General features: G+C 39.4%; 1 protein-coding gene across 1 annotated transcript in view; it reads left to right on the top strand.

Annotated features, from left to right (window-relative positions):
• ARHGAP42 (Rho GTPase activating protein 42) overlaps nt 1-19,900 on the top strand; it is a 282,967-nt gene that overhangs the window by 59,172 nt on the left and 203,895 nt on the right. Inside the window, exon 2 of the mRNA XM_024760359.1 lies at nt 11,776-11,871. Coding sequence (XP_024616127.1) covers nt 11,776-11,871 — 96 coding nt within the window. The remainder of the gene's footprint in view (nt 1-11,775; nt 11,872-19,900) is intronic.

Below are 19,900 nucleotides of genomic sequence, written 5' to 3'. Positions count from 1 at the left end.
AAACATAGCCAGGGCTTCCCTGGTGATGCATTGGTTAATAATCCGTCTGCCAATGCAAGGCACACGGGTTCGAGCCCTGGTCCGGGAAGATCCCGCATGCCTAGGAGCAACTAAGCCCATGCGCCACAACTCCTGAGACTGCGCTCTAGAGCCAGCGAGCCACAACTACTGAGCCCACATGCCACAACTATTGAAGCCCACGCGCCTAGAGCCTGTGCTCTGCACGCAACAAGAGAAGCTACTGAAATGAGAAGCCCGTGCAAGGCAACGAAGAGTAGCCCCTGCTCACCGCGACTAGAGAAAGCCTCACGCGCAGCAACGAAGACCTAATGCAGCCAAAATAAAAACAACAACAACAACAACAACAAAAACATAGCCAGCCACTTATGCTATACCCACATTCTAAGCTCATCACTTCATTTAAATTGAACTTAGAATATTTTTGGAGGTTCATGTATGTTAGATTGTTTCTTTGCTTGGTTAATCAGATTTCATTATTGGGTCTAGCAGTGTTTTCTTAGGGAATGCTGGAATGCAGATATCTGTTAACCACTGGAATGATACTTTGAAGTTTCATCAGAGGCAATATGAGTGTGGTATAAATTTTTTTAATGGTGCATGATGCTAAACTGCTGATGGGAAAATGCACTTAAGTAAATGATAAATTACCTTTTGGAATAGAGACAATTGACTGTAATAATGTTTGGTATCCCTTGAGTGTTTCCTTGGTCGGCAGGCACTTTGACTGCATTAAATTTGGTGCCATCATATAATGGTAGGTGTCTTTTTAGGTCCTGAGAGGTAAGCTTAACATAGGAGTAGTAACCAAGAGACAAGAGTAGTGTGTCTTTCTAGCCAATGATTTCCTCCTTAAAAATAATTGCAGTTACAATTATGACAATTTGCCAGGCTCTTACTATGTACTTTACATGCATGATTTCATTTGGTCACTACAACAATCTTATGAAGTAGGTATATTACTATTATCCTCATTTTACAAACAGGTAAGTTGAAACTTGAAGAGCTTAAGTAACTTGCCCACATAGCAAAACTGGTAGTCTGTTTGGCGCCAAAATCCTTGCTTTTATCATTTTTTTAAATGAGACTTCTTTATATTAGAAGATGATGCAAGGAAATAAAAACCTGGACTAGCTTTCTCTGTAGTGACTTAAGTTTGTGGAACATTTAGGTTATTTTTAGTTTTTATTTTTAACTGGATGCTCTCCCCATTGAGCTTGATTAGATTACCAGAATAATTTTTAGAGGTGGGTTTATTCTAAAGCAATACTGAGATTTTAGGTTAGCACCTAGAATACCTAGGCTGCTTCTGTCAGCTTCCACTGCTTTGCTTTTTGCAAAGCTAACCAACAGATCCTAAATGAAAGAACCTTTTAGCCATTCCCTCTGGCCCTCCAATCTCATCTACTTGACTTGATGTCCAGATCCTCAGGTGTGTTTGTTTGCTGGGGCTCCTCTGTTTCCATAGCCCCTTTTATAGCTAGATCCGGGTCTGAGTCTAACCACCTGGCTTTTTATCTCTAATTGCTCTTTGCCAGTCCTAGAAAGGCCTAACTTTACCTTTTCTAAATACTCTAAATTTTTGCATTCTATTCTATTTGACAGCCCCTTATTTTCAAGGCCCTATGCTGAAGGCAATAAAGACTGAAGAGGTTCTCTGCCCATCACAGGCTTAATGTTTGATGAGGGTAATGGGACTTACACACAAATATATATATAATATAATAAAATTATAATGTAGGGTACATCAGTAGACATTCAAAAAGGAGCTAGATTACAGTAGTATAGTACTTCTCAGAATTTTCTATCAGATGAGGGGGAAAATGTACTCTCAATAGTCTGGAAACATGACCCAAACTGGCTGCCTCAGTGGAAGTAACAAGATACAAGTTACTTCATATAAATTCTGCTATACTGGCATTTAAAAAAAATGTAAAACAGGATAAAACTACTTCACTTCCTTCTCTTTAGTTTTCTAATAAATGTTGTGGCACCAGAAGATACACTGAAAGTATTCATGGCTTTCTGAACTCCTGGCACACTGCTGTGTGCCATAAGGCATGTCAGTATTTGGTATCTGTCAAACAGCAAATGTGTTGCCCTGGTTGGATTATTTAGGGTGGGGCTTTCAGATTAATCTAGAAAGAGGCAGGTCTTAAAGCTGCTTTAAAAGAACTAAAGGAAGCTCCAGGTACCATCCTCAAGTATAGCCAGCTGCTCTTGTAAGGTATAATCCAGCTTCACAGTGGAACTGTGAGTATTGATTCATTTGAAGACAATTGAAGGTCACAGCAGAGACAAAGGGCTGTTTCCAACATGAAGAATGACCCTGTGGATGCTGGGAGAACAGAAGTTTAGATTGTTCTGTTTGGCTGGAACATTGAAGGTACAAAGACCAGTTTGAGAAAAATGATGGCCTAAAAATCATAGAGGAAAGATGATATGCTTGACTTGCCTAGTAGGTAATAATTTAGTGTGGTGCTTTAAAAAGATGATTAAACTAGTCAAATCATGATTTTATCACAAATGTGTTTGTCATATGATACCAAGAAGGAGCTGATGGAAAAGGGAAGTAAGTTTTAAGAGTTGGAAATAGGCTGATAGGTGACATGAAAGATAAGGTAACACAAAATGCTCTTCCAGAGTCATTATCTTGGGCAGAGAGATACTTCAGGTGGTCAAGAGAAAAGAGGGCTAGAAGTGAAGCTAGAACACTAAACACTTTCCATTACCAAATCTGTTAATAAGAGCATAAGTTGTAAATGCCCAGAAAACAATGATTGGACTAAGGAAGAGGTCATGTGTGGGAAGATAGACCAGGAAGTCCAGGAAAGCATGCCAGGCCATAACCAGTGTTGCTGAGAAGCCTAGGAAACCTGCAAGGTCCTCCATGCTGGATAACTCAATATTTTTTAGTTAAATCAAAAAAGTCAAGTGGGATATTTTATAAAATTTTGTTTGGAATTCCAGTATCCAAACTTAAATCTCCACTTAGGACTTGCCTGCATATAGATACATAAGTAGTACTTTTTACTTTTTTTTTTTGCGGTACACGGGCCTCTCACTGTTGTGGCCTCTCCCGTTGCGGAGCACAGGCTCCGGACACGCAGGCTCAGCGGCCATGGCTCACGCGCCCAGCCGCTCCGCGGCATGTGGGATCTTCCCGGACCGGGGCACGAACCCACTTCCCCTGCATCGTCAGGTGGACTCTCAACCACTGCGCCACCAGGGAAGCCCCATAAGTAGTACTTTTTAAAAGAAAACATGTATTGAGCTAAAACAAGGTGTCTAAAGATAGGTTTATCTTTCCTGAAGGAAAGAGTATGAGGAAGAGAAATCTCAAAGGAATGCTTATTGAAGCAGGAAGAAAAATCCAGAGAAACTGCAGTGTGCCATTGTTTTCTTCGCCTCCCCTTCCCCCTGTCCCCCGCCCCCCCCGCACCAAGTTTTTCCCCCAGGGTAGGAAGATGGGTGATTTATTTCATCCTTTCAGCTTTCTATTTTTAAATTGTGTTGTAGCAATAGTGAAGTCTTTGTGGTTTTTCATTTTTAATTTTTATGGAATTTGTAGCTTTATAGAAACTATGGATAAAATCTGGCCAAGTGTTGGTTCCTGTTTGTTGTTTTTAGGCTGGAATCTTCTGGAACTGCTTGCCAAACACATACCATTTATGGGATTACAAACTGCTTGGTCTTCATTAGAGGCCAGTACCACTATTTATTTTTGCTGAACCTCTCCTGAAGATAGTAATTTAATACACAGATTAAATATGTTATGCTTACAATGAAAATATTTCATATTCTGCATTTGCCATCATAATAAATAGTGGTTTAATAGTTAACATTTGTTGAGAACCAGAATTTCAAGTTTCTGTTCTTTACCAGGCCCTGTGCTAAGTCCATTTCACATAATATTCATGACAGTTTTGTAAGGGATTAGTATCTTCCTTTTGTACATGACGAACCTGAGACTTAGAGAAGCTAAGTGCTTGCTCTAAGCCATATTTCAGTAAGTGGTGGATTGGTGTCCATGTCTGTCTGAGTCTTGTGAACACTTAGTCCATGACATGAAAGAATGATTGATTCTAAGGAAGGATTTTTTTTCCCCTATCTGAGCACATCCCTCACATAACCCTGAATGCATATCTGGTGTGGAAATGAATGAGGCTGTCTAGAGCTAGGCTAATTTTGTTTTACCATGCCAAAACAATCATGTTGTTCCATCCTAGAATACAACAAGTTAATTTAGTGGCCTAGTGTAGTCTGTGCCTTTTGCATTTCCAGGGGGATGAAGAATAACATCCGTGCCCCGTTGCCCTCTGGTGATTGTCTCCATTCACCTCCCATGGACACGGCAGTGTTTCTCTAGTGCTTCAAGGAAAGAGAATTCCTTGATTCCATTATTACAAGTCAGTCAGTTAATTTCACTTCACCTCAACATATAAGTACCAAGCTTTGTCTTGGACCTTCTTTAGGAAGACTTTCTTTAATAATATTGGATAACCATGATTTTCTAGCCATTTATGTAAAGTAGAAAATAGCAAAGTAGGCATTTTCAAACTTTGTTCAAATAAGAGCCATAGGAATGATTCTTACTGACAAGAAGTTCTCATTGTGTTTCTTTCTTATACTTTGCCACAAACCCGGTGTTCTTTTCCTCTGACTTTTCTCCGTCTAACAATCTGACATTTGCAGCTCTCTGAGAGAACATTAAAAGCATAACTGCAGGTATTAAAAGCCAAGGCTTATTTGGTAATTCCGTGACGTATTCTCCTATATAATGTATGGTTTGTTTATTATTAAGGCTTGCAGTGATATTCATGTTCCCAGTACCATAAGCTTTTCAGTAATTTATCTATGGTGGATTCTTATGTTATGAATGCATTGGTAGTTGGTGTAAACTTTTCCTGGTCCCTTTGTTCTCTTTTCTGTCTGCTTTCTTTTGGGCACTAATGGTGAAGAGAGATGAAGAATATATACCTACCTTTAAGAAGCTTAACAGCTAGAACATTATTCAGTTATCTTGTGGCACTAGAAAGTACAAGAAAGAATGTGCATTTCCTTTGACTTTTAGACCATCTAATATATGTTTGCTTGTAGCTTATTCCAGGCTAATAAGCATACCTAGCTCACTCTCATATAGCTCCGTACAGAGAGTCTTACTATCTTAGATTTTATACAGCAGGTAAGGGATTAATTAGATGTTGTCTAAAGGTCACATGCTCCCTGGTTTTAATGCTTGTTACTCTTTGGGAAGTAGCTATGGTATGTAGTAGAAAGAACATCCAATTTGGGAAGCAGTCCAGGTTGGAGTCAAGCTCTTAGACTCTGGGCAAATTAAGTTATTACCTAACTTTTCAGAGTTTCAGCCCTCATAGCTTTGTGTGAGAATTAAGAAAAATACATAAGAACTTTGAAAGAGTAAAACATCTTACCGACACCATTGCTATTGTTATTGTGAATGTATATGAAAGCTTCTTATATTGGAAAGTGGATAACTCATGTTTTAGATCTGGAAGGCTTAGGTATTTATCCACCTTGCAGAAATTAATGGTTTCAACAGTTGAGCTCTAATTGTATACAAGATATGGTAGTGGATACTTGGGTAGTGTTCATTGATGATAAAGTTTTCTACCTTTAAAACACTATCTAAAATAAGGTGGATAACCTAGGTTTATGAATAACTTGATAAAAGGTAAAATAAAGAAAGCACAGCAAGAGCGTCACAACATGTAGTAGGAGGTATAAAGGAGGCAATAATGCCACATTGAAAGGGATCGGGAAGACCTTTTTGGAGGAAATGGGGACTTGAGAGAGAGACTTGAAAGAGAACTTGGGAGAAGAGTCTATCCTAAGGAGGTGGAATAACAATATAAAAATAGGTACAAGAGACTGGATGGTCTGTTGCCGGTGGTACTCAGCTTGATGTGAGTCATGATAGAGGTGTTTGGATGTGTAGGTAGAAGCTGCCTTTTGAAAGCTTTTGGACATTTTGTTAATGTGGCCTTGCCTGGTGTGTTGTCACATCTTTCAGGTTCTTGTCTTCATTGAATCCTCTGAGGAGCCTTCCCCCATGCACTCCAGCTGGACCGATTGTGCCTTCTTATTTGTTACCTCTGTGCCCAGAGCCATCTGGCAGTGCGGTTAAGTGGGGACTCTGGAGCCAGGCTCCCTGGGTCAAAATCCTTGCTGTTATTTACTAGCTTGAGCAACCTTGGGGATGTCACTTAACCTCTCTATGCCTCAGTTCCTTCATCTGTAAAATGGGAGTGATGATATCTACTTCATGAGGCTGTTGTGAGGATTAATGGTTTTAGTTTACCTTAAGTTCTTGGGTAAGTATCAGGCACATAGTAAGTACTGTCTGCGGTGATGTTGTTATTACTAGCCTCTGTCGGAGACTTTATCCATTGTCCTCTGATATGATTTATTTACATACCTCATGTCCGTATAGGACTGTGCCCTTTTGAGGGAGGGATATATTCTGTTCTTACCTTTGTATTCCCATGGCTTCATCCTGTGTTCCTTCTGCACTGTAAAATCTCATCCCAGAGCAGCCAGATTTCAAGAAAAACTGCCTTAAACCAATGGACTGGCTGGTTGTACTTGTTCTGAGATAAATATAGCTAACATTGTAAAAGTAATTCCATTGACACTTCTAAAGTAACAGGTAACTCTAGCTCTTAAGTCTGTGTAAGAAGAGTTGTAATTAAATATTTACTGTTTTTTAAAAGTTTCTCTAATGAGGTTGAAGTGTTTCTAACGAAATGAAGTTTTAGTGCTTCATTAGCATCATCTAATCGTGGGTGCTACGGGTTAACTCTTTGATATAAAAACATTGCTGACTAATTAAAGCCTACTGTAATTCTTCCAAGTTATAATGTGAATACATGTGAAGGCACCCTATGCTTAACTCATTAGGTAAATAGAAAGGATATGATACGAGTGATGTGATACTTGCAGCATCTTTACTATGTACAGCTTTGACCCCTAGTAAATGTTACTCCTCCACCTTCATCTTGAATATAGATAGCCAGGGTGTCTCCGACTGGGATTTTTTCCTTGTTTGTCTTCATGTTCTAATAGTTGAGTAGGAACAGGGAGAAAGAGACAGTCTTGCCTATGCTAGATTCCCTGCTTGTCATGCTTTATACATTTGATCTTTCTTTTTGTATTTAAGAGAAATGTAGATTCTGTCATTACACAATTTGGTACTTTAAAATTCAACAGTAAACTTTAAGAACTGAATTAGGTCTTAAATTCAAGGTCTATATAACTGGATGTGAATCAATTTAATTTACAAGGATTTAGTACCAGTACTTCTCTTTTGTGCATCTGACCATTGTTTAGAAATCTTAGACAATTAGGGAAGAGTGTGTTCCATGGAGTTATAAGTCAGTGAAAGGTGTTGTTCTTTCTAGTTCAGAACTGCACTCAGTGGGAGATGGAGCCAAAATTAGAAGTGTGAACTGGATTCCTCATTTTTCAGATGGATTCATATGACTGCCAGAAAATACCATAAGTTCTTTACTTTGGTCACATTTTTGACCTCATCATTACTTTGGTTGTTGGAAAATGAGAACAAACAAAAGGAAATCAAGAACTCATGACACTTGAAGTTGAAAATAAGTCGTTTTTCGAACTTCCCCTTTATTTTTGGGATTATCTGAACTAGTTGAGAAGCATATTTTCGTGTATAGTCCTGTCTCATTATGCTTCATGAAGATCATTCATGAATTCTTGATTCTATCCAGCATTGAAATAGACACCCATCTCTTACACAGAAATACTGAATAATCAGGTAGTCTCTGTCACGGCATGATTGCAGTGCACCAAGAGAGAATTTGAAATTGCAATCAACAGACGGTTTTATTGAGTACTTTCCAAGGCTGTCTAAGGCCTTACAGCTGCCACCTTCATTCCTCAAATTTTCCCTTTTCCTTTCTTTTCTGAGACTTGCAACAGGGAAACAGCCAACACGTTTTAAGTGCTTAGCTGTATGTCTAAATGCTTCATCTATATTAACTCATTTACTCCTCACAATAACCCTGAGAGATGGGTTCTGTTCCACTTAACAGATGAGGTACAGAGAGGTTATGAAGGCTGCCATGATCATGCCGCTGGTTAGTAGAAGCGGGAAGCTAACCCATTTCATCTGCCACTAGAGCTCATACTCTCAATCCCTTGGCTATATGGACAGTGGGCTCCTGTGTTTTTGTTCAGGCATGGGAATTTTTACAGTGTACTCACTGAGATCTCTGTGAAAGGACGAAGCAGCTTACCTTTCTCAGTCAAGGAGCAAGGCCATGGGAAGCAAAGAATGGTCTGGGAAGAAATGTTTGGTTGTGGGGTTTTATGTCAGGAGTTCCCTAGGACAGCGGTCCCCAACCTTTTTGGCACCAGGGACCGGTTTCATGGAAGACAATTTTTCCACAGACCGGGGTAGGGGGGATGGTTTCAGGATGATTCAAGCACATTACATTTATTGTGTACTTTTTATTTCTATTATTATTACATCGTAATATATAATGAAATAATTATATATCTCACCACAATGCAGAATCAGTGGGAGCCCTGAGCTTGTTTTCACTTGCCACTCAGTGATAGGGCTTTGATATGAGTCTGCAAGCAAATGATTTATTATGGTCTCTGTGCAGTCAAACCTCTCTGCTAATGATAATATGTATTTGCAGCCTCTCCCCAGCCAGATCATCAGGCATTAGATTCTCATAAGGAGTGCGCAGCCTAGATCCCTCGCGTGCACAGTTCACAGTAGGGTTCGAGCTCCTATGAGAATCGAATGCCACCGCTGACCTGACAGGAGGCGGAGCTCAGGAGGTAATGGGAGTGATGAGGAGTGGCTGTAAATACAGATGAAGCTTAGCTTGCTCGCCCGTGTCTCACCTCCTGCTGTGCAGCCCGGTTCCTAACAGGCCACAGACAACTACCAGTCCTGGCCTGGGGGTTGGGGACCCCCGCCCTAGGAGAAAGCTTCCAGGTATCTCCTTGAGTTTGAGGGGAAACTCAAAGGAACTTGTGGTGATGAGGGGAGAGAAGGAAGGCTATCTGTTACAGAATTCCTAAGCATCCTGATCTACGCATATTACCTACTACCCCCACTCTGCTTTAGGAATTCCATCTGTGACTTCAAATCCAGTTTAGCATAAGGCCTGTATATTGTACATGGAAAAATAAACGTTAAATGGAATGTTTTGTCCCTTTCTCACGGAGAGTACCTGCACACAGTTTGGCTTAAAAATTATCCTAGGAGTCTGATTTTTTTTTGTGTGTGTGTGTCTTCTCATAACATTTGATATAAGTGTTATGATTTCTTTACCCTTAGCCAGAGCTATGCAATGTCAGATAAATGCATACTTTTGCATGCATGGGTCCCTTTTGTCTGGAAGGCCAGTCAACTTTCCCACCTTTTGAGCTGTGCTTGAATGATAACAACTGATGCCATTTATTAAGTTGCCTAGCCTGTACCAGGCACAGACCTCATTTAGTTTTTATAACAACCTGTGAGATGAGTATTCCTTCTCTGTTCCATAGGTAAGAAAACCAGGTCTTGTGAAGGGTGAATGATTTGTCTAGGGCCTCACAGCCAATTGGTGAAGTCTAGTTCTGATGAAGGCTTTGTTTTTCTCATTGACTAACAATCCACTAAGGAGGCTCTTTTCATCTTTCTTCCTGAGAGCCCAAAGCAGAACCATTCTTAAGCTGATAGACCTTTCTATTCTCCTAAATCCAAAGTACCTCTTAAGTAGAATGTGCAGCTGGCACCAAAGTTCTACCCCTCTTTTGGGAAGAGGTGTTAGTCTGTGAGTAGTGATACCCTCTTTCCAGAGCACAATTTATTTTTTCAAACAAGATTTAAAAAAATCTCTGTGTGTGTGTGTGTGTGTGTGTGTATGTTAAAAGCCTCTCTGAGGCTCAAGACCTGTGGTCTTCAGAATTCCTGTTGGTGAGGGTGTTAGTGAGTTCTTGATTCACATGGTGCAGTAAGTGACCTTGTTTGGAGACCTGTTCACTCATGGGTGCTTACTGTGATTGGTACCTGGGCTTGCAGTTTCATGAGTGGTGGGTTACCACATTAAGTCCTGGTGTCACGTCTAGGCATCGGGCCATAATTGTTCTCTTAAAGAAAAATGATTCTGATGCTAGTTAAAATCATAAGGAGGACTTTATTCAGGTCGGATGCTGTAGATGTCGAGAGTGTCACAATAGGGGAGAGAGTTCAGGCTCTACCCTGAATGCAACAAGAACAAATGTGGATTTATAGCCGAGGAGCATGTTGGGTGGCGGGGCTAGGGGGTGCTGTCAGTGGATGGAAAGTTACTAAGAGGAGAAGATGTAAAGGTTCAGAGGATTCTTGGTGAAGGCAGGTCAAGGGCTTAAGCATCAAAGGTGGGGGATGGGGAATTTGATCAGATATCAGTTTAGATATTCTCTAAACTGACTTGGCAGGATTTTTGCTAAAACTGGTCTATGTAGGCCCAGTGAGGACAGAGAGCCAAAGTAAAGGCATAGTCAAGAAGAGGGCTCAGAGGAACCCGACTGAAGATTGGCCAAGGAGAGAATCTTTGTCAAGTCCTATTGCTTGAATTAAATGTTAAGCATTCAAGGTATCAGAATTGAATGATGGGAGATAACATTAAATAAAGTGTAGACAGACTTCCATAAACATGTGTTTCCTACGGGCATAGACTTCTGTGAAGGGTTAGCATGGAAGATCACAGTAGCTCTGAGAGGTGGGACCTCTAAAGCTTCCCTGATGCTGCACTGTCAGATTGATTTAATTTTATTTAACAAACATAAATAGTGCTTATTAAGTGCCAGGTTCTGTTCTAAACACTTTGCAAATGTTACCTTACTTAGTCCTCAAAACAGCTCTATGAAGTGGTTATACTACTGTTATTCAGTCTTTACAGATGAGGAAATAGAGGCCCAGAGGAGTTAAAAAAATTTGCCCAGGGTCACATAATGAGTAAATGGTAGGACTTGGATTTCAACCCAGGCCGTCTTGGCTCCAGAGTCTGCATTCTTAGTCACTGTTAGGTTGCATCCTAGGCTTTTGCCTCCCAGGAATTTACTTCTCATTATTCTGGGCTTTTCTTTATTCTCTCCATGATTAAGGAAGAATTCTTCTTCTGGATTTAGTCACTCTCTGGAATTTGTTCAGACTGAAGTCAGGACTGAGGAGTATGTTTAGCTTGAGATTTCCTATAAATCACAAGGTTATTCGTAAACAACTTTTCTCGTGGCCTTTCACCTTAGAATGAGAATGTGTTTATTGGTAAAAACACATTCCCTATCTGCTCCACATTCCCTGTCTGTATAGAATAACATTGGTGACCCTTTCTAATCAAAGGTTCGCTACTTTTCTTTTTTTTTGCCACCAGTAACCTGGTAGCATTCCTTCTTCTTCTTCTTTTTTAATAAATGCTCCATTTATAGGGAATGAATGGTAATTCTTTGATAAAGGCTTTGGGAAATTGGCTTCCAGATAATACACAACTGGCACCAAAACTTTCTTAAAGGGACAAATCTGCTTTGGAAGCAGAGCAGATCTAATCCCTAAAATATTTCTTTAGTAGTCTCTTTAAATTCTGCTTAAATTTGTCAAGCTGGTATTTAAAAAGGTTCTGGTCAATATAGCATTAGCAGCAAAGTTATGTAAATACATGTGGAAACTCTTGAGTATTCCATGGTATTGTACCTTCAACTTATGGGTTTTTTTTAAACTTTTAATTACAGATCTGTCTATGGCAGTACAGAAATTTTCCCAGTCACTGCAAGATTTCCAGTTTGAATGTATTGGTGATGCTGAAACAGATGATGAAATTAGTATTGGTGAGTTGTGATATTTTTCAGTATTCTAAGTAATCATTTTAAAAGTCTTACTTCAGATAATGACTTGATTGAAATCAAACAGATTCACACACCCAAATACCAAATATGTCAAATATTCTGACTTTGATAAAAGCATAAGGGCGAATTTTTGGTTTCTGCGGAGAGTATTATGAATTGTTTTAAAATTGAGCTCTGTGGTTTTTTCCATAAGGTAATTACTTAACCATTCTATAATTCAGCTCAGCCCTTTGAGAAGATGTGGATAACACTGTTTTTCTTTGCCTCAAAGTGAATCATTCATTCAGACAAATACATATTGGTCATCTGCCATCAAACGTACAAGGTACTGGTTTAAGAATTAGCTTACTTTTTTTTAAACTTAATACTGATTTCTCTTTTAATTTTAGTATTTGTTTATAAAGAAAAAAAAATCAGTCAGGACGTATTAACCAGTATTAGTGTAGGACACAGAACATTACTGGGGATCAGGAGACTTGAGCCCTCATATGATTTTGCCACAGATATTTAGCAATCTGACCCTGGTGAAGGTATACCCCTTCCTGAATCAGATGGTTTCATTTCCCATAAGTGAAGAGGTTGGGTTATGTGGTCTCAAGTTTTATCTGTATCTGAGTTTTTACCGTTTGAAGATCAGATTCATGTAGCATTCTTTTCCCCACATTTTAACAATCCCTACATGACAGTTTGTAGACATGGGGTCCGTTTGTAGGCTGGATTAGAGTCACACAATCAGAAGACTATAAAATATGTGCATACATTTTAGAGAATAATATGCTAAGTGTACTTACCTTCCAGGTAAAAATAGAATATTACAAGCATTTAGAATAGTGACTCCCAAACTTAAATGTGTATATGATACACCTGGAGATCTCATTAAGTGCAGACTATGATTCAGAAGGTCTCAGATGGAGTGTGTGATTCTGTGTTTGTAACGCACTTGAAGGTGATGTCGGTGTCAGTAGTCCACGGACCTCTCTTTGAGTAGCAGGGCTTTGGAATCCCTGACATGCTTCTCCACAATCATGTTCCTCTCCTTCCTCTGCCTTTTCTTTTTCTTATATAGTTTTGTCAGTTATATATGTATTTCTAAAAAATACATTTTTACTGTTTTCGAAAACCTAAAGTGTCAGGTCCAAACCTAGCTGTGAAAGGAAAGAGCTCTCAGGAGAAGATAAGCCGAATGAGTTTCCAATTCATTGTGTGGCTTTAGCTTGTTACATTCACAAAAGTTCCATCTGGAGAAATCACGTGCACAGCCCTCACACAAGCTGTTTCTGGTGTGGGGTGCGTGTTGTGCAGTCGTCACATGGCCCAGCTGGCCTTTCCAGAGGAGCTGTGCCAGGTGGTTGCTTGATTTGTCTGCTCCTTTAGGAGTGTTACGTATGCTGAGGGGGTGTGGAGGGGGCTGGTCTTGGGATCATGAGGGGCTCTATACGCCCTCAGGTCTGTGGGGAGAGGCGGCTGAGCCTGACTTGGCTGAGGTGTAGGTAGGGAGCCCCTAGGAAGGAGGGAGAGGGCTGCCACCTGGGCCTCAGGCAGCGTGACTTCCTCCTCTTTACAGGACACACGCGGAAGGCCAGCATCAGTGATCGCGTGACACTGACAGCTGGAACAATTGTCATCCTGTGTGCCATTTCATGACGTTTGTGTCATAAATGTCTAGCCCCCAACATTGGCTTTGGAATACACCTCACCAGACAAAAGCCTTGGTTATATTACTAAAATACTAATATAGTAGCATTATTATTTAGAAGAAAGAAAGAACACCCACATGCTCACATAACAGCAATTATTTTCACTTAGTAATGAGACTGTAAAATCCAAGAAGGCAGAGGCCAGATCTTTTTCTTTTTTTTTGCTTTCAATCATTTCACTTTAGCACCTGACCCAGGGTCTGACTCATGGTAAACCTTTGGTTAAATTGTTGTATAAATGATATAATTTTCCTTATAAACTTAACTTTTTCACTTATGTGTATCTTTTTCTAATATAATTAATATAGTTTTACTACATATAACTACATATTGTATATAATTTGTTACTTCTCCTTTGTAAAGAGGATTCTAGCAAATACTTCTGGGTTTTTATAGATATTGTAATTTTTAATGATTTTATGATTTTAAAATATTCCATAGGTTCATGTACATGAATTTATGAAATAATCTCTTTAGTACACTCAGACTGCTTCTAGTTGGTCTTTTACTTTTTAACAGTGCAATAAATATATTTCTGCATATTTCACAATTTCCTTTAAGCTTCTTACTTAAAATTCCTTCTTGAAGCCACATGGAGTAATGGCAGAGGTGGGCGTTTTTAATCATTATGCTCTTTGACCTTGCAGGCAGATGGATGGTAGGCGATTTCCCCCTCGGTGTGGTGAACTTGATATCTCAACTTTGCTCTGTTTCTCTCTTTCCACTTTGTCTAGATGGATGTTATTGTTGTGGCTATTACAGATTAGATTGGAAAGGTGTAAATTGATCAGTATGTGAAAGCTTATGATAGGCACTGAATATTAAGTTCTAATGCTTTCAGGGCTTTGAGGAATTAAATCCAGCATTGGGGAGTGGAAGGTGAATACTATATAGGGGTAGATGTTATGGCTCGCTACTTTTAAATCAGGAGACTTATTTAACTCCTATTGGGAATTTGATTTGAACACCAATGCTTTGTTAGGAAAACCTAACTTTTAGAGGACAGAGATTTATAAACAAAAATTATTTCTGAAACAACCAATGTAAAATTATAGATATATTCCCATATCCTCACCATCCGGCACTTTTTATCCTTTTACTGAGCCCCCAAATACACTGTAAATAGTTAAAAATAACTATGTATATAATAAAGAAGTAGTAGAAGACTGAATAATCATTCCAAACATGGAGGAATTGTGAGGCTAACGCAAGCTGTTGTACCAAGGACAGTGATCTAAGAATGTATCCCTGAGAATAATGGGTAAGGCTGGTGTGAATGGAGGGCAAGAACTATCCTTACCTACCTTCATTAGCTTCAGTTCCACAGGGGAAGATACAAAGTTTCAGCTGTCTTTAAACCAATAAGGACCTACTGTATAGCACAGGGAACTCTGCTCAATGTTATGTGGCGGCCTAGATTGGAGTTTGAAGGAGAATGGATACATGTATATGTTCCGCTGAGTTGCTTTGCTGAGCCCCTGAAACTATCACAGCATTGTTAATTGGCTATACTCCAATATAAAATGAAAAGTTAAAAAAAAGTAGCTTGTTGAAGCCCCAGTTTCAGCTTCTTCTTTATTCCTCTGATTTAATAAGAGGAATGAAGTAGGGACAGCTGTGACTCTTAGCACTGAATAATAGCCGTAATACTCTCAGCCAGGGTAGCCTTGAGAATTACCATTGATGTAACCACTGAAGATGATGACTTACAAAAAAAGCTCATCTTTTATAAGGGAGCAGTGTCAGTGCAAAATAACTTGTAAAGTCAAGGCATTTGCAGACTTTCTGCATATAAGTTATGGTGGTGGGAGGGGGTAGAAGATGAGTAAGATGTCTGTTTTCAGTGTGCTTACGGTAGAATAGGGCAAAAAACAGATTTTGAGCAAGTTAAGGAAAAGAGGGTTCTGTTACTATATCAGTATGATGACTCAACTTGTGGAAGCTGTTCCGGGAGTTTGTTAGGCACGTAGGCCTGTGTCTGTCCTGTAAATCGGCCCCACTCTTCAGCTGTCCCCATCTGCTCCCACCCTCTGGCCTTGTGCTTGCCGGTTTGTTTGTTTGTTTTTTGGTGCCAGTGAGACAGTGCTGGCTTGGAAGGAAGCAAAGTGGGATTAGTTGTCTGGGACCCAGTGGGGAATGCCTGTGGCTCAGGGAGCAGGTCAGTTGCCGAAGCAGGGCAGCATCCTGTACTCTCCTTTGAGCACCTCGTTTCCATCTTACAGCAGCAAGAGGCCATTGCTCCTCCCTCCTCTAAGGATGATTGAGCTGCCTGTGAACTTTTGATTGCTTCCTTTTATCTGCCTGCCACAGCGCTGGCCCAGTGGGAGACCATCCAACTTAACTTCCCACAGCTGTTCTAACTGCCCACTTTTTATGCTACTTCATTTTTCTGGACTGAGTAAAGACACTGAGTTAGGAGTAAGTTAGGAATTGAGTGGCTGGGCGCTTGGGGGTTAGAAATTGGTGATGGAGGGGAAAAGAATGATTACAAACTGGTATAAGATTCAGGCCTCCTCAAATAATAAATTTATATGGGTAGACTGGAAACAAAATGTACCGTTGTTTAACCATAATTATACAAAAGACAATACCTACTGCATTAATCCTGGTATGTGTGTGGGAATTGCTAATGTCATGTGATCAGCCCTAAAACCTTACTAGTAGGAAATAAAAAAACTATCTCTACAGAAAATAAAACACTATTCTTTTGAAAACTCTTTACAGTGGTTCATTTGAACAAGTAGAAGCTCAAAGATATTACTGTGAATCTGAGGCTGTGGTTTTTGTTATGCATATTTAGTGCCTATAATTTGAAATCACTTTTAACCAAGTCTTAAAAAAAGTCTGCATTAAAAACAAAATCAGATATTGTTAGTCACGCTGAACCGGTGCCAATAAAAATATTAGTCATTAATATGAGGCAAAGCTCATTCATTCTATGTAATCTTGGAAACCATTGGAAAGTCCAGTTGTGATTTTCCATAAATAGCTTGGCTGACGATGTTGTGTGATGGCCTATTGTAGTGCTCAGGAAAGTCTTGGACAATGTGAACTTTGCACTCAAGAGATTAAACATTTACCAAGAAGGAGAGTCAGTTTGCTAGTAAATATTCTAGGTGGGGACTTATTCCTTTAGACATACGTAAACAGAAAATTCCTGTGGTAGAGACAGGCTGCGTACAAGCACTTGTCAACTAAGGTTATGGCTCCCAACTCTGAGTGGAGAAATGAGTCCATGAAGTAGGTAATTCAGATCAAAATATATTTCATAATATTGATAATTGTACAGATAGTTCTGACTTAACTCATGTATTTGTGTTCAGGTATTTACTCTGCTTTGAATACAGATATGCACACAGAGCAATAATGGTTAGTGCTTAATAGTTCTTAGAATGAAGAGCATGTTATATGGTTTTTTTTAAACCCCTTACAAATCTTATGTGTACAGATTGACAGATGGTAACTCAAACCGAACCAAGTTTTGTATACTGCATTGGCTGGAATGTGCCTTCTGTTTTGAATTCTTTTCTATTCTTTTGGAACATACGTTGAAAGGTGAGACTGTAGGAAATTAATTTAAAATAGTGACATTTTAACTCACAGGGACTTTACTGAATCTTCCTGAGCAAGCAGTGCTTTGCCCAGGTGCAAATATTTGTTGTTAGATTACCTCTCTGAAGCTGGGTGTGCATCAGTGTAATACAGTGGTTGAGTGAACTCGCCTAGACAGAAGCCTGAGAGTGATCACTGATGCTTGCTCAGAGGGTGTGAAGTAGAAGACATTTTTCAAGGGAGTGGTTGAAAAATGGTTTTCATTTTCTTTGTTAGAGGAATTACTGGAGGAAAATGCATAAATCTTTGACCAAATAAATTCATTCACTTCAAGGATGCATCTTGTTAGGTCTAATGGAAAGGTAGTATTTCAGGTTAAAAAGAACTAGTATATTTATACACCCAGGAAATGCACTTAAATGATCCTAAATGATTTTAGCTAAGAAAAAAACACACCTATTTTCTTCAAGTTAAACTAATAAAATTCAGCTGTTAAGCTACCAAATTGAAAATGCTTCTGTAAAGATTTTCTTCAGAATTCAGTTATGAGCTACAGATACTCATCCATACAGATCACTACTACCATTTGTCTGATGATATTGGTATGCATAAGGTAGAGTGTGGCCATAAGACTCTCCTTGGGCATCTCTTAGGAAAAAGTTAGCAAACCAGACACAATGCCATTACCAACCACAACTGAACTCTTCAAAAAAATGACCTGTGATTTTATTAAATTCTAGGAAACAAATTACCTTCTCATTTGCTGAATCAAAAGAAAATCCATCAGTTATTACGAACCCTCATTACAACCCACTTAAATGTGGTTATATAAATCAGGAAGTCCTCTATTAAAGTGGAACATTTCCAAATGCCTAAATTGTTTATATAAATAACATTTTCTTTTGAACTCTGTAGAGGAAGCATATTTGACTTTTTTATGGCTCTCAGTTGGACAATTGAATTATTGTTTTCCATTTTCTTTTACCACCCTTATTTTTGCACCCACACAGAAACCACCCACAATTAAGGATTGAAACAGCTGGGAAAGTTGCACATTTCAGGTGGAGTTCCTCTCTTTAAAAAAACACACCACTTGAGAGAGATGTTTTCATCATATTATCTCTGTATTTTAAAGAACTTTATTTGATTTAATTTGAAGTTCAAAGGCTTAGATTGTTTTTCCAGAATCTGAAGTTAAAAAAAAATATGTTAAAAGTCACATCTCAAAGAAAAAAAAATTGCCTTTTAATTTATCGATATACGTTAACCCCCTGAACCCCCTTTCTGTCTTTTGTGATTTTTTTTTGTTTTGTTTTGTTTTTTGCGGTATGCGGGCCTCTCACTGTTGTGGCCTCTCCCGTGGCGGAGCACAGGCTCCAGACGCGCATGCTCAGCGGCCATGGCTTACGGGCCCAGCCGCTCCGCGGCATGTGGGATCTTCCCGGACCGGGGCACGAACCCGCATCCCCTGCATCGGCAGGCGGACTCTCAACCACTGCACCACCAGGGAAGCCCTGTGACTTGTTTTGTTGAACAAAAAGTGGCTGTCTTTTTCACAGAGAAATCAATCTCTTATCTCCTCCAGTAAATTATATGCTGTCTGAGGTCAGAAAGTTTTCTCACATTTGTATTCCTGCAAAATTCTTTAGCACCTTATTTGTAGCAGAAGCTTAGTAAATATTTGTTGCATAAATAGTCCCCCTGGAAAACCTAGTAAACTTTAGTTTCTAGAAACAAATCACTTTAAGGTGCATAAATAAAATTTTAGAGTCATATATTAAAAAATAAAATGTACATATTTGGGTATATCTAGAATGATTCTTTTCAGTATGGTAATAAACTAAATTTTGAGAGGGAAAATAGTTCATATATAGTCATCTCTCGATATCCACAGCAGGTTGGTTTCAGGAGCTTTCATGGATACCGAAATCCTTAGATGCTCAAGTCCCTTATGTAAAGTGGTGGGGTATTTGCATATAGCCTACACAATCCTCTTGTATATACTTTAACTCATCTCTAGCTTACTTATAATACCTAATACAATACAAATGCTATGTAAACAGCTGCCAGCATGTGGAAAATTCAAGTTTTGCTTTTTGAAACTTTCTGGAATTTTTTTTCCCAAGTATTTTTAATTCACAGTCGGTTGAATCTGAGGATGCAGAACTGGATATAGAGAGCCAACTGTATTTACATATAAATACACAAACACAGACACACACATATATGTAACTTTTGCATATAATTGAGAATGATTTAGAACAAATATCTTAATATTTGTAAATGTTTCAAACCAGAGCTAAATATTGTAATATTCTTTAGTTTATTATTCAATGTTTATTGACTACTGTTAGGTGACAAGCTCTGTGCCAGTCCCCAGGGACCTGGTGGTGAAAAGAGTAGTCAAAGCTTTTGCCCTCATGGAGTGTACAGACTAAAGAATAAAATGGTAGCAATATCCTTCCTTTAGAGATAAAAAAGGCTTATTTCAGGGTGAGTGGATAGAGAGTGAAAAGAGAACTTTTATCTATGGTTAGTGACTTATAAGAGCTCAAAAAAAATTCAACAAAATGATTAGACAGGGCTTCCCTGGTGGCGCAGTGGTTGGGAGTCCGCCTGCCGATGCAGGGGACAGGGGTTCGTGCCCCGGTCCGGGAGGATCCCACATGCCGCGGAGCGGCTGGGCCCGTGAGCCATGGCCGCTGAGCCTGCGCGTCCGGAGCCTGTGTTCTACAGCGGGAGAGGCCACAACAGTGAGAGGC

This window comes from Neophocaena asiaeorientalis, unplaced genomic scaffold (assembly GCF_003031525.2).
Source record: "Neophocaena asiaeorientalis asiaeorientalis breed wild unplaced genomic scaffold, Neophocaena_asiaeorientalis_V1.1 scaffold601, whole genome shotgun sequence".
Classification (NCBI taxonomy): domain Eukaryota; kingdom Metazoa; phylum Chordata; class Mammalia; order Artiodactyla; family Phocoenidae; genus Neophocaena; species Neophocaena asiaeorientalis.
The sequence above is the reverse complement of the archived record's forward strand: the minus strand, read 5'-3'. Positions and strand labels throughout refer to the sequence as shown.